The sequence below is a fragment of the Cyprinus carpio genome, chromosome A17 (genome assembly GCF_018340385.1).
Source record: "Cyprinus carpio isolate SPL01 chromosome A17, ASM1834038v1, whole genome shotgun sequence".
Taxonomy (NCBI): domain Eukaryota; kingdom Metazoa; phylum Chordata; class Actinopteri; order Cypriniformes; family Cyprinidae; genus Cyprinus; species Cyprinus carpio.
This window is the reverse complement of record NC_056588.1, coordinates 24,280,594-24,292,846: the sequence shown is the minus strand read 5'-3', so window position 1 is coordinate 24,292,846 and position 12,253 is coordinate 24,280,594. Positions and strand designations below refer to the sequence as shown.

At 37.3% G+C, this 12,253-nt stretch overlaps 1 protein-coding gene across 7 annotated transcripts in view; it reads right to left on the bottom strand.

Annotated features, from left to right (window-relative positions):
• numb (NUMB endocytic adaptor protein) overlaps nt 1–12,253 on the bottom strand; it is a 47,121-nt gene that overhangs the window by 20,647 nt on the left and 14,221 nt on the right. For all 7 annotated transcript variants that reach the window (XM_042774465.1, XM_042774471.1, XM_042774467.1 and 4 more), the window contains exon 2: nt 921–1,060. In XM_042774465.1, the coding sequence (XP_042630399.1) occupies nt 921–1,046 (126 nt within the window). In that variant the 5' untranslated portion in view covers nt 1,047–1,060. The remainder of the gene's footprint in view (nt 1–920; nt 1,061–12,253) is intronic.

Genomic DNA, 12,253 nt, shown 5'->3' with positions numbered 1-12,253 from the left:
GAGAGAATCTAGGACACGACACAAAACACAAACAAAGACACCAACCCACCAAAGGCCACCAATTTACTGTGACCTTACGCTGTGATATGAAAGAGCAGACTAAAAGCACAGAGGCGAATAAGCAACTCTACAGGAGGAGAGGAGCGCTGATGGTCAGAATGAAAAGTAGTCTTTTGGATTCAGGCTGCTCTGTCTCTGTGGGATTGTGGGTAAATGTGGCAAATTAGAGACACATCAAAAGCAGGTTAAGGACGGCACGGGCTGTGTAGCACCTCTAAAGATCACAGCCAATCACACGCCTGTGAACGGCCAACAAAACAAACAAACAAACGCTCTCAACGAAGTTACATATCAGTTATTTAAGATTTGCATCTCCTTGCAACTTCTATAAAATCAACAATAACAAAAAACTAAACTTGCTAAACCATCCTGACCCATTCCTAGTTTAATAACCTTTGAAAGACAACGTAAAATTTACTTAACTTAACTTAAATCTACTTAACTGAATTGCTCAAATAAAATTAACACTGCATGTCTATAAACAACAAAGTCATACAACCTCAAAATAAATCATGTACCTCAGATTATTTTACTTAACAGGCACACATTCATCAATGACAAATAAATATGAAATAAATTACATGATAGATAGATAGATAGATAGATAGATAGATAGGTAGATAGGTAGATAGATAGATAGATAGATAGATAGATAGATAGATAGATAGATAGATAGATAGATAGATAGATAGATAGATAGATAGATAGATGAGAATATTTTGAGGTTAAATTTATATTTAAAGCAAAGGTTCTTCAAATACAGGTTATGTGTGACCTGCTCTAGTAATCTCTAGCATTAACAGCATGAGAATGATTGACAGCTGCAGGTGCTTCAGCACAGGTGTGCATGTGTCCATTACCTTGACGGCGAAGCTGCATTTGCCCCCGCGTACGGCCTCCTCATCTGTCTGCCACTGGTGTGGCCGGCTGGACTCTGGCACATAAATGTCTTTCTTTTTCCTGAAGCTCTGCCGTAGCTTATTCATCGCTCAGCCTCCTCCTGCAGACAGACAGACAGACAGAGAGAGTAGTTTCAGACAGATCCAAACACACCTTTGAATAAGACAGACGTCTGAGTATCTCGTCCATTAATGATTGAAAATTCCTGAATTATTGGTAAAACTAAATCCACATTATTTCACATAATCTTGGTACTAGTTATCTCAGTATCAAAGCTTCAGAGGTCAATACCAGCAGCAGTAGAGCCCTTTCTGTGACAATTTTACATTTTTAGTATCTGCTTGGTACTGAATAGTGGTCAAGCAATATGGGTCTTTTCAATGGCCAATGCTGATATTTGGGTGATATAAAGCTGACTATTGAAAGAGAATAAACAACACATGCTGCCATTTAATTTACATTTATTTTATATAATATTCACTAAATTAGAAATCATTTGAAAATTATTTAATAAGAAGAAAAAAACAGTGAAATAAACAAATGAATACTTAAAGGGACAGTTCACCCCAAAATATAGTTTTTTAAATCATCCTCAAGTTGTTCCAAAACTGAATGATTTTGGAGAATGTTGATAACCAAACAGCTGACGGTAGCCACTGAGTTCCATAATATTTTATCTATACAATGCAAGTTTGATTACCAACCTTCTTCAAAATATTTGTGTGTGTGTGTGTTGAAGCGCTGAAAGGCATTCAGTTTGGAACAACATGAGGCTGAGTAAATGATGACTAAATGTTAATTTTTGGGTGAACTATCCCTTTAAGGAACTTCATGATTTTGTAATCCTATAATAGTATTTTTCACAAATAAAGAAATGAATAAAAACATGAATTGAAAAAGGAATTAAATACTGTAATAAACAGTGAGTGCACTCAGTAAGTAGTAACTGGGAATCATATTTTCTCATATAAGGAAGTATTCACATACAGTGAATATGACAGCATCCATCTGGATAGCACAGTATAGTTTCAAATCAAAGATTTAACGTTTGGGTGGATGGATGGTCACACAACACACAAGCAGTACATGCGTATTTACGCAAGCTTCAAATGCAGAGGATCTAATGGCTGGATTCAGGTATTGGCATCCTCGGGACTGTCAAAATAAAAGTCCCACGGTCAATAAAAAAATAAATAATATAACTGGCCAATGCCGATAATTAAAATATGCTTAGTGCAGAAGTAGCTGTTCTTCTGAGATGAATATTAGAAGTGTTCTTTGTAGTTGTGTAGTTGTAACATTTTTCAAACTACTTATCACACACACACACACACAATAATTCTCTCTCGCTAACACAAAAGTGAAGAAGATCCGAGCAGCATTCACTCCTGAATTCACCAGCGCAGAGTCATATCAGAGCGGCTGCAGTCAGTCAGAGCCAGACAGCAGACAGACTCACGGTTTCAAAGAGAGCAGCACTGAAACAGGAAGCGCAGATTTCAACAGCATAACGTGACGCTCATTTGAATGAGCCAGGAGAGATGCATAACCATACACACACAGCTCGTCTTGAAAGGAGGAAAACACAATAGCACAGTAACATAAGAAACCAGTGCCGAGCCCAGCTTGTGTGTGAAGTGTGACAGAAATAAAAACCACACACACACACACAGGTTTGCAACTGTAACTAAATATAGCTACACACATATACATATGCCATATTTGATTAATAGGATTTTTATAATTATTCTATTCAGCAAGGTTGCATTAAATCGAATAAAATCGACATCAAATATATTTACAGTATTTTAAACAAATGCAGCAACCTCCCACTTCTCAAAGAACCATGAAAACAATGCATCACGGTTTTCTTCAAAAATATTTCAACATTGAAAATAATCAGAAATGTTTCTCGAGCAGCAAATCAACATATTAGAATGATTTCTGAAGGATCATGTGACACTGAAGACTGGAGTAATGATGCTGAAAATACAGATTTGATCACATTTTAAAAATGTATTCAAATAGAAAACACTTACATTAAATTAAAATATTATTTGAACATTTTTACTGTATTTTTAATTAAATAAACGCAGTCTTGGTGAGCAGAAGAGACCTCTTTGCAAACTTTTGAATAGTATTGTAAGTAAACCGTGACTCTTCGTGAGCAGCAGCAGGTATTCTTTCCCAGTGTGAAAATACAGAGTAGCAGGAGAAAATGCAGAGGAAAAAATGTTAATAAGCAGAAAAGATTAGTGCATGTGTGTGTGTGGGACATCAAACGGTGAGACCGGTACCAATGAGTTCATCTACTGTCAGAGGACAGAAACTGTGAGAAACACAGAAGAAAGCAGCACAGGGGAAGAGGAGAGAGAGAGAGAATCCAACATAAAGCTCAAGTTCAGCAGCTTTCCTCTGCTCGTCGTTATTTAGGTCAGATTGACTGAAGGCCGCGGGCAAAGCTCCGTCACATGATGAAAAACACCACTCCACAGATTTCTGCCACTTCTCATCACAGAAGTCTCCTCTCTGCTGACATTACTCTCTCTCTGTGCGCTCTGTTAGTCGTAATAGATGCTCCTGATGTTATTGGTGGGCTGTAACTGGCCAAAGCTTATGAAAACATCACGATTGGGCTGTGATGCCCGGATAAAATTCTGGGGAAAGCATCAGGAGCAGAAGCACATAACAAGCCGTATAAACAAGACAGAATGAAAGATCGATGAATAAATCAAACGCTATCAAAACTCTGTCAAATTTTGGAACAGTTTTCCACATAATGGATAATGTGCAGTCAGCCCAACGCTAATGAGTGGCTGACACAGAGCCCTATGAAATCTGTTTTATTTTTCTCAAATGATGCTTTATTTTTTCCTGTTTTAAAATTTCTGGATTTTACTTTAATGGTTGAAATAAATTTTAGTAATCAATCAATCATGAATCCTACACAATTTACTTGTTTAAAATGTCGTTTTTTGGGCCCTGTGTTTCATAATATCATACCGGATGACTACTGAAGCTGCATCGCTTCAAGACAGACTTCCTGTTGCTTTGCCACTGCATCTGCTTGTCACTGTGAACTGCCTTTACTCTCTTTGCTTTCTCTGTGTGGAGTGTGTGGGAGAGTGAGTCTGGTGTCAAGGGGGCAAAATAAGAGCCAATGAAAGAGAAAGTGAGCGTGAGAGCCGGTGGGAAACAGAATCACACAGCCTGCCGAGTCATGTGAGGAGACTTAACCAGAAAAATAAAACAAAGTTAATTCAATGAATGAATGAATCAGACTACATAGGGCCCTATTTAACCATTGCCCACACTTGCTTGTTTTAGGGGGCTTCCACACAAGCACTTGTGGTTTGAAAGAGTTGTCAGAACTCGGTTCATCTGGATAATGTGAATGCAGCTTTCTGAACTCAGGTGTGCATCTGCAAACGGTAACAGAGTCTGCCTTAAAAGGATGGTCTGGGGTACGGTTTGCTTCTGAATGCAATCGTACTAAATCACAGAAGTGAACCTCTATAAATGATGTATGAATTGGTGCATTTATGCATCTACTCACTCGCTTTCCTGTAAAGCGTGACTGACACGCTGCAGCAGAGAGGATTTCGATCTCATTTCTGCTCACTAAAAGAGACTCACGTGTTTTTTGAACCCTACAGTCGTGACAAATAAACGCATGTGCCGTTCTGTGTTGGCGCTTTGGAAATGAATCAGAATTTTTCAAAATTCCAAGTACACCGGACGAGAATTCCATTCATTGTTTATTGCATAGTGGTTACCTGGCAACAGGGGTAAACAGCTGCCATGCTGACGACGCAAACGTACTGTGGTTGGGAAACACAACAAAACAGTATGAACACAAACCAGCGGGGGCAGTGGTGGGGGGAACAATCGAACTCGGGTTCGAACCAAGTCTAAAAGCACCCTTAACTCTTTCCCCATCAATGTATTTAAAAAAAAGTTGCCAGCCACCACCAGCATTTTTTGATGATTTTCACTAAAATTTCATGGTCCCCAGAATATTTTGTTTTATGAATATCTGAACATGCAATACATCAAAATAAAGAACAGAGCCTCTACTTAAAAAAAAAAAAAGAATATGTTTTATTCTAGCATCAAGCATTCTTTTTTTTAATCAACACTTGAATGTAGGTAAGTTTTTTTTTTTATAAAAGCAACATTTTAAGCAAAAAGCTGAGAAAATCAAATTTTTTTTTTTTTGCTTTCTCTTGTCCATTTAAATGATATTTTTTATTACACTAATGATAAATGATTGAATGTTTCACCATTCTCTCGGTTGTTGCTGTTGCTTACAGATTTTTGCGCTCTTTGGCTACGGCAGTTAAAGGTTTACGTCAGATCGCCGTTGCCGTTCCATCAGAAGTTGTTGCTTACAGTCTCTAATATGTAGTAGATCGCGTCCATCAATGCCCCCAAAGCTTCACAGTCCTTTGCCACTTCCTGGATCGACATTTCACTCGGTAACATTAGGCAGTTTTCATTTATATACTGTTTATTGTCAATGATCGCATTGTTTTTATTGTGCATACATACGAGATCCCTCGTTTCTGCTTCTCGCATGTGTTTTTGATCGGCACATTCTAGACTCATTCAGGAGATGCGTAATAGCGCTGCTAGTGAATAAAACAGTAAGAGAATGACTGACTGAATGAATGAAGGAGTAAACAATGTTTGTGTGAACAGGCTGAGTGAACGAACAAAGTGAACAAATGAAGTGAGTAGAGTAAGTGAAGGACTCAGAGGAGCCTCTCTCAGTCTGTTGTCTCTCTCTGTGTGTTAATGAGGCCATTAGTGAACCAGAAGAGCATTAAGTTGAGCCTCAGTCACATGGCTCACAGAGCACACATGAGCGCTGAGCTCCGAGAGAACCTATTTAAATCATCTCTCCAGGAACGGAAAAGACTTATTAATTCCTGCAAAAGGAACCTGGAGAGGAAGACAAAAGAGCTTTCAGACAGACAGAGAGAGAGCGAGAGATGGCAAAGAGACGCTCTCTGAAAAGCTCTCATTCCACACAACAACACGTGGCTCTGCTCCATGTCAGACGTCTTATGAATGAAAACTCCGGAAAGCCGGAAAAAAAACTATTTTGGGCGTCACTGACAGCTTATGTAATGATGGGAAAAAAACATTCCATAAAGCCTGAAATACTTAGAAGTTTCTAGCAATCAGCCAACGCTGATTAGAGACAACTATAAATAAGGCAAATTTCTCCAAAAAGAATAACAATGTGGATCTGAATTGAAACCTTGCTTGCTTTGTTTGAAGATCTTGCCCAGCTCGACACAGCAACACTTTAGGGGCAGGGCTACATGTTTCACCTAACACTTATTATTAATAATAATCATGGTAACACATTACAGTATGGTTCCATTTGTTAACCTTAGTTCTTAACAATGACAAATAATTAAAAAGCATTTATTCATAATAGTTTCCATGATTTACTAATACACTGTTAAAAACAAAAGTTGTTTCTGGACTAACAATGAACAGTTGTATTATTATTAATAAACGTTAACAAAGATTAATATACATATAGAGTTGCACTCACGGGACACCTGCTGTAGCTGACAAATAAAGCACTGTTTGTTTTATGTGCTTTTTTTATGTGTATCCTTGTTCTTATTTTTAAATAACAAAGATAAAATAACGACAACGATTTTTATCTTCACGCACTTTGGCCTAAATGTCTGCCATTCTTTTTTATTTTAGATTTTGTTACCTTGTAAGGCTTTGCTATTGAAAGAGGGAAATTAGTTTGGCTTTACTTCTCAGACAACTTGCAAAATAGTAAAAACATGACAAAGAATCATGATAAAATCGTTACAACAAAATCGTGATATGATATTTTTGCCCTAAAAATGAGCTTTTTTTAAAACTTTATATAAATTGTTATTAAATGGTATACTTTTCATGATTTCAAAATTTAGACAAGCTTTCTGATTACTAAAATTTTATTTAATCATTTTCATAAAAGAACAGATTTCATAGGGTCCTAAACAAGGACGCTATAAAATAAAGTGTTAACAAAAATACTACAACACAAGATAAACCCAACACTATTCATTATTATTATTATGCAAAGTAATGAGGTCATGAGATGCTTGTTGCTGAATAATGCTTACTGTAGCAGGGCTCTAGAGTGCGACTAATTTGGTCGAACATGCGACCTAATTTCTCAATGATGCGACTCTAAAAAAAAAAAAATCAGAAGTCCCACCGGTGCGACCAGCCGTTCGAGAAAAAAAAATAAAATAAAAAAATTATCCACGACTCTGAAAGTCTCGCTGTGGTTCAACAACCGACACTAGAGCCCTGCTTTTCAGCCTGACCCCGACGGACCCCGACTTTTTTACGCCCCTCGAGCCGGGCTTCAGGATAATTTTCACATCATAGTTCAGACGCCAGCCGGGCCTCCCGCCTATTTTAGACTTCTCCTTACCTTTATTTTTCAGACATCCATCAATTAGTGATGAAACAAAATTGCCGCGCTGGTGGAAACAACACGAGACCGTGCTACCGTGACTGTCAAGAGCGCCCCGATGGTGTTTAGTGTCCCGCTGCAGCAGTGCGGCTGAACAGTTCTGCATTGAAATACACACAGTAAGCTCAAGCTTGCCGCAAAGCACCGGCAAAAGCACTGGTAATTACCATAAATGTGACAGGGGGAAATAGTGAGGAGATATTTGAATTATTTACTAATAAAATAGTGTTTTCTGAGTCTGTGTCGCAAGGATGAAGTTGCTGATCCTGACTCGCCATCTCATTAGACGTGCCTTTAGAGAGAAGTGCATCTTTACGGATTATGATTATAATGAAAGAGTTTTTGTAGATATATTTATCATGTCTGTGAGGCATGTTTTCACTGAGTTTCGGTTCATTTTTGTACTCCTGTTAAAGATGAGACGCAGAAAGCGTATTGTGTTTGTTTTCTTTATTTTATAAACGTTTTGTTGATATTGTGAGTGCACACAAATAAAAGACCCTTTGCAGTTATAAATGATGAATTACTCTTATGTGACGGCGTATCCACTGAAAATAATGCAAGTGATCACGCTGGCGTCTCCATGTCCTGAAGCGTCTCCGCACAAACTATTGGATATAGCGCACATTTATCTGGGTCTAACGTTTAAACATTGTTATATGCTTGAACTGTTTAATATCTATAGATTTTATTTTAGGCGAGTCGTGATGATTTGAGAAGGCTAAAATGATCAAACATAGGCTCACTGTCTAACGCTGGCTGCTTGGTCGTTACTTTTAACAAACAAAAAATTGAGAAGGCTTTAAAAACACGTTTTAAGAAAACGTTTTAAGAACACTTTGCTATTACATACAAAACTGAACTATTGTAATAGCTGAGACAGTAGTATAAGCTGTTTAGGGAGTGTTTAGCTGTTCAAATCAGACACTAGAGCATCCCTTCATTCAGAATCAGTGTAGAGGGGCCAAGTCTGGAAGATTTTGATTCTAGATAGTGTGGCCAGCTGGTTTAGCCAAGGCCAAAGATCAAGAAGGCCAAACTACAGGAGCTGGCCATCCGAGGGGCATGTGACTGCAATGCAGGATAGTCCATAAGACACTGAGCCATGAGATGTTCAATTTGAAGCCCTTAAACACTTAATTTAGATTGTCTTTTTATTTCATTTATCTTGAGATGTTTTAAGTGTAAATTTCAGCTCAGGGAAGCACTTTAAGCACCAACACTTTTTCAGTAAGTTACCTTTCTTGTAGAATTGTGCTTCAAATAAAGAACTTTATGTTGACCAGATTGTTAGTTAATCATTTACAAGTCCATATGGCCTATATGGACAGAGATTAAAAAAAAAAAAAAAATTGAACTTGTAAAACTGCAATGCGGTCGAAAATTTGGGTGCACCTAACTTTTGTGCTGGTGCACCTAAGAAAAAAAGTTAGGCGCACCAGTGCAACCAGTGCAAAAAGTTAGTCCAGAGCCCTGCTGTAGTGAGTCAATGATCTTACACAATAGGAAACAGGAAGTGAAAAAGGGCTGGGAAGGAAGGGAACCCTCATCTGGATCTAGAAAGTTGTGTAACTGCTGATTCATTTCTTTCTCAGCCTTGACAAACAGCCGGTTTTAGAAACAGCCGATTACAGCCAAGTAAAGCAAATCTATTGAAACGCACAGAGCGTTGCACAGAGGAGCAGCCAGAACAGAGGACAGAACGATAACCTTCACTAGAAATACAGCAGCCAATTACAAAACACTAAGAACAGAAGAAAAAACACAAATGCCCTCAATTCAGCTGATATTACTGGCAATATCGGAGCAAATATTTTCTCAGATTACACAGAATGACACTGACGAGACTTACGCATCAGTCAAGGCTAATCCTTTCAGTGAATCATGTTAAAACATGTTTGTTTTTAATTATTATTTTGCTTTTACAAACATCATTAAAATCTGTGCTAATCAAATTAATTGCTACAACATTAACATTACATATTATTATGACTACATTTAGAAGTTTAATTTTAATAACAATAATTTAATTTGATTTGATTCAGAATTTTAAGCTTTTCCTATTTTTGCTATTGCTGTGATAACTGTCTGTAGCCATAGTAACAGCGACTAAAGTAAATATCAAGGTTGGCATTGTCCATACCACAGAAAGGCTCGTCATAGTTGACATAAAGCACAATGGAGGCCTGAATTTATCCATCACACCTGACCAAACTGACAGCTCTGTGTCTATCTGTGTGAACATACACACAGACCACAAAACTGATGCGATCAGCTCTGCTTTTCAGACAGAGATCACATAAAAACCCTTCAGATGACATGCTGCTCATATCGCCATCTCTGTGAGTCAAATATAAACCCTTCAGATGACATGCTGCTCATATCGCCATCTCACACACAAGAGCAGTGCACTGCAGTCTGGCCCGACACACTCTAGTTGTGCAGTGCTGTTCTGTTCACACGGCACAAGTTTATCAAACTCTGTCTCAGAATACAGGCAAAACTGAAAAAGATGTGGTTGTCCTCATTGTTTATAACTAAACTGTTCCCCCTTTTACACCTGTGGGTTTTCCAGAAACCAGGCTGTGTTACACACCCTGCTCAGGAAACAGAGAACCTCAACTTTCAGTTCCAACAACTGAGATAAATGTAAGGGTAAGGAAACCGAAAAACATAGAAACAAACACCTTACAGAACGTAATATCAGATTTTTTTGTCCCATCCGTTGCTATGGTTATTGTCAAACATCGCAATTTCACATTTTCTAATCAAGCGGCAACCTTCCGGTCTCTTTCGTGAAACCAACACGGAAGTGACTAAAACTGTAATTCAGCGACTGGCCGCTAGAGGCTGGCCCCGAATATTAAAATGCCTTTTGAATCAGAATCTAAACGAATCGTGAAATCTGTGTCAACTAGACACTAGGTGGCGATCTGCACTACAAATGTAAGGTTTCCACGGTGATTTCTTGACTCAACACTCCGTTAAGAATGTCTTGTGTGTTCACAGTGAAAATACACAGAACTGACTGAACTTACTCCAGGACTAGTGTTTGTAATGAATCAGCACAAGTAAGAAAGGTTTGGGTTAAAAACGAGAGTTTGGGGTTTATATGATGATATGTTAACTCTGCTTTCTGCAATAACCCTTGGTATTATGATGCATTTTAGTCAAACACAATACATGTGGAAAACACTTAAATGCTAGGGCTGGGCGTTATATCGAGCTTGTACGATATATCGAAATATTTTTTATAAGTGATATGGTATGAAGCAATACCACCTATATCAATATACTGTACAGAAGTCTGATACGAGCGCATCTGAATTAAAATAGCAGAAGACACATGAGCTGCTGTGGGGAAAGCGCATAATCCAATTTGTTCTAAACATGAGATGTGCTTTATATTAAGGGTCTAAAATAACTGGGTAGATCTAGTTAACACGTGTAGTTTAAAGCAGTTTGCCCCGTCACATGCTCTGACAGACTCATGTGCAGCTGACAGACATTCTTGTGCTGTTTTCCTCAGTGCATAACTTACATTTCACAGGTATATTCGCCATCTGTAAATGTTAGAAAGTCATGGAAATATTTCCATTTTGCTGTCAGAAGTGCATGAGCCTACTGCATGCGATTCTACGCTAAACTTCACAGACTTCAGTGAACGAGCATCATAAAAATTGGAGCGCAATAAAACACATTTTGCTAAAATATTTGTAGTTTGACAATAAATGTGCCATATGTAGAATTTTAAGTGTATAGCACAGTAACTGTAAAGTGACTATTGGGGCAATCAAAAAATAAAGCAATTAATCTGTGCTTTTGTTTTTATTTCTGTTCATTTTTAGTTTTGTGAAATTAACTTCTGCTTTAAATAGCATTGATTTTGTTTTTAGATTGCAATGTCAGAATGTAATGTGATTTTAGCCTCCTTTTTTGCACATTATATAAAGCACAGCCTACATGGTTACATTCACTATATTTGTTTTCATTGCCTTTAAAACATTGTTTCATTGGACAACATTGGGCAGGAGGTAAAAAAGTATTATATATATACATATTTAATCCAATTTTTTTTTTAAAAAATGCAGAAAATACTGAGATAACTAAACACTAGTGTAACCTAGAGCTGAATCTCACCATGATACAAAGCACGATACATATCGCAATATACTGAACTCAGTTAACCCCAACCACATAGAAGATGAAAAACACTGTCACTCATCTGCAGTAAAACCAAACAATATCACCACAAACCAAGAAAAAAAAGAAAAAAGAAAGTCAATCTCCATCCAAGCAAAAACATTTACACTCTTCCTTTATAAACTGATTTAAAAAAGTAAAATAAAAAAAGAGCTTCACAAAACTTGAAACAATGTGATATACCTACAATTTCAACATTTCCAGATTACGGTTTCAATTTAAAAATCAATCCACAGAATCACAAAACAAAACTTTTTTTTTTCATCTGACACAGAGGATGCAAGTACATGAGTTCACGATCACAGATATTACAGTTGAGATGTTTTGTATTTATTATAGTTCATCACTGAGCAATATAGCAAAAAGAATTTGGGGGGGATTGAATTTCTTCAATTACTCGGGGATCAGAAAAAAATGTAGGGGCACAATGCAATTTTTTTTTCTAATTTTGTGTTTTAGCTTAATAAGGGGATATATAGAGAAATTTACAAACTATTTAATTTATCAGAATACAGAATGTACACAAGGTTTTTAAATTATTTTGCTTCAGACTATTTAAATAATTATTTATAATCCTATTAAATTGTA